The 2,240-nt window shown below is 49.7% G+C and overlaps 1 protein-coding gene across 1 annotated transcript in view; it reads left to right on the plus strand.

Moving 5' to 3' along the window:
- Nucleotides 1–181: 181 nt before the first annotated feature.
- The window catches only part of LOC103743263 (protein kinase C-binding protein NELL1-like), a gene marked incomplete at its 5' end in the record, with an annotated part of 233,347 nt that continues 231,288 nt past the window's right edge, over nt 182–2,240 (plus strand). The window contains one exon of the mRNA XM_008844495.1: nt 182–310. Within this exon, the coding sequence (XP_008842717.1) occupies nt 182–310 (129 nt within the window). The remainder of the gene's footprint in view (nt 311–2,240) is intronic.

Consider the following 2,240-nt stretch of genomic DNA (forward strand, 5'->3'; position numbering starts at 1 on the left):
GTGTGTGTGTGTGTGTGAAGGACAGAGCTGCTTTCCCTTCTCCCTAGAGAGGGGAGTACCTAGAGTATGCTCCAGTACTCTAACTGCCTTGTCTGAATCCCCTCCACTCCTGGCCTCTGTGATCTGTATTTATAATGGCTAGCAGTCTGTTAAAATAAAATGGCTCTGTGTTTCTTTCCAGTGGTGGGCTTTGGGCTGGACCCTGACCTTCAGATGGACATTGTCACAGAACTTGACCTTGTGAACACCACCCTCGGAGTCACTCAGGTGGCCGGACTGCACAACGCCAGCAAAGCATTTCTGTTTCAAGGTAAAGGTGTGTTGTCTTTTGCACGGGGAAGAGGTCACGGAGGACCTGGCCCGGTTGTCTGGGATCTCCTTTGCTGCTTCTCATCTGTTACCGTCCTGAAGAGTACTTAGCTAAGCAGGGAGTGTTCTGAGTGTGGGAAGAGGCACTGGGGGCGTGATGGAAAAGTACTTGATTTAACAGTGAAATGTTCGTTTCTGGGTTTGGGTGGGGATCCCTATGGGATGAAGTCGCAAAGCTTTGGAACGCTGTTGGCCAGCCGTGCTGTTTACAGGCTGTTGACCCCGGTTATTTCTAGCTCTGCCTGCACCTGTGCTTGCTGCTCGCCCATGAGCAGAGCGTGGCTACGTTCCCTTTGAGGGCAGCTTCCTAGGTTCTGCCCCTTGTAAATGAGCACATTTCATGAAGCCATCTGACAAGCCTATGAGGACAATGCCATATATTGGTTCAGAGCATGGGCTCTGCATCCCCACTGACCAGAATCACCTTCCAACCTTGCCTCTATTGGCCTTGAACCTTAGCTTCTCTGTGCCCCGGTAGCCTTATTTAAATAGCATATTCTTGCAACTTCTAGCTTATAGGGGCTCCGTAACAGTGCCTGATACGTAGGCCATGTTGCCTAAATACTGGCTATTGTTTTCGTGTGAGCTAGGCAACATGCTAAGAGTAGGGCTATCAGGGACGGGGAGACAGCTCATCGGTTAGGAGCACTTGCTGTTCTTGCAGAGGACCCAAGTTCAGTTCCCAGCACCCACATGGTGGCTTACAACTCCCAGTAACTCTAGGTCCAGGGGATCTGATGCCCTCTTCTAGCCTCTGCAGGCACCTCTGCTAACATGCACATACCCCTACACAGACAGACACATAGACATGATTAAAAATAAAGTAAATCTTGCCAGCTCTTGGGAGGCAGAGGCAGGTGGATCTCTATGAGATGGTGGCCAACCTGGTCTATGTAGTTCCAGGCTGGCAGGGGCTACAGGGAGACCCTGTCTCAAAACGAACAAAAAATAAAGTAAATCTTTAAAAACAAGAATAGGGTTATCAGTAAGAGTAAATAAGATGCAGTTCTTGAGTTAAACTAAAACCCAGGAAGTAGTAAATTACACAAATCACTACTGACTCAAAGTGGCTATACTTAACCGTAAAGAGATGTGTAGGCTGCCAAACGAGGGTCCCCAGGACAGGCCTGACTTAAGTGGATGGGAGATGGTGGTTGTCAGAGAAAGGCTACCTTGAGAAAGTTGGTAGGTCAGCAGGGACTTGAAAAGTGAGTGGGTAGCCTGGTGTGGGAAGGGGGGGGCATCAGACCACTGTGGACAGAGGAAATGGTATGTATAAAGATCTTTAGCAGAAACCGGTAGAAAAGGATGTGATAGTGTTGGCTGAGGGACAATGAGTGGCTGGAGAAGTGGGCATTGGCTGGTTACCTTGGACCAGCAGTCAGAGATGACGTTCTGCAGGTGGCCTAGGTTTGAGTGTTCTGGTGGCCTCTGTAGTGTCCATTCTGATAGGTGAGAGGCCATGTACTTGTTAACTGCTGTGTATCATTCCTGCCTGCCAGCCAGTGCTGGGGAACCTTTGTAGATGTTAAAGCAGGTGAGTGCACCGATCAGGTATAGGGAGGTGGCTTGGCATTTCTCTGTGAAAAGGCTTGACAGGGTTCTTTGAGTTCTGTCTTCTGTGAAGCCAACATCATTGGATAGATTTTCAGTGATGTGCCCAAATGCCTGACGAGAGCAACTTAAGGGAGGAAAGGTTTAGTGTGGGTTGTAGTTTCAGAAACTTTAGTCCATCGTACCGGGTAAGCGGGGAGGCATGGTGGAACAGTTCACATGGAAGACAAGAAGGAGAGAGAGAGAGAGAGAGAGAGAGAGAGAGAGAGAGAGAGAGAGAGAGATAGGGGGGGGAGGGGGGGGGGGGGGGTGGGGGG

The sequence above is a fragment of the Nannospalax galili genome, unplaced genomic scaffold (genome assembly GCF_000622305.1).
Source record: "Nannospalax galili isolate Female #2095 unplaced genomic scaffold, S.galili_v1.0 scaffold1302, whole genome shotgun sequence".
Lineage (NCBI taxonomy): Eukaryota > Metazoa > Chordata > Mammalia > Rodentia > Spalacidae > Nannospalax > Nannospalax galili.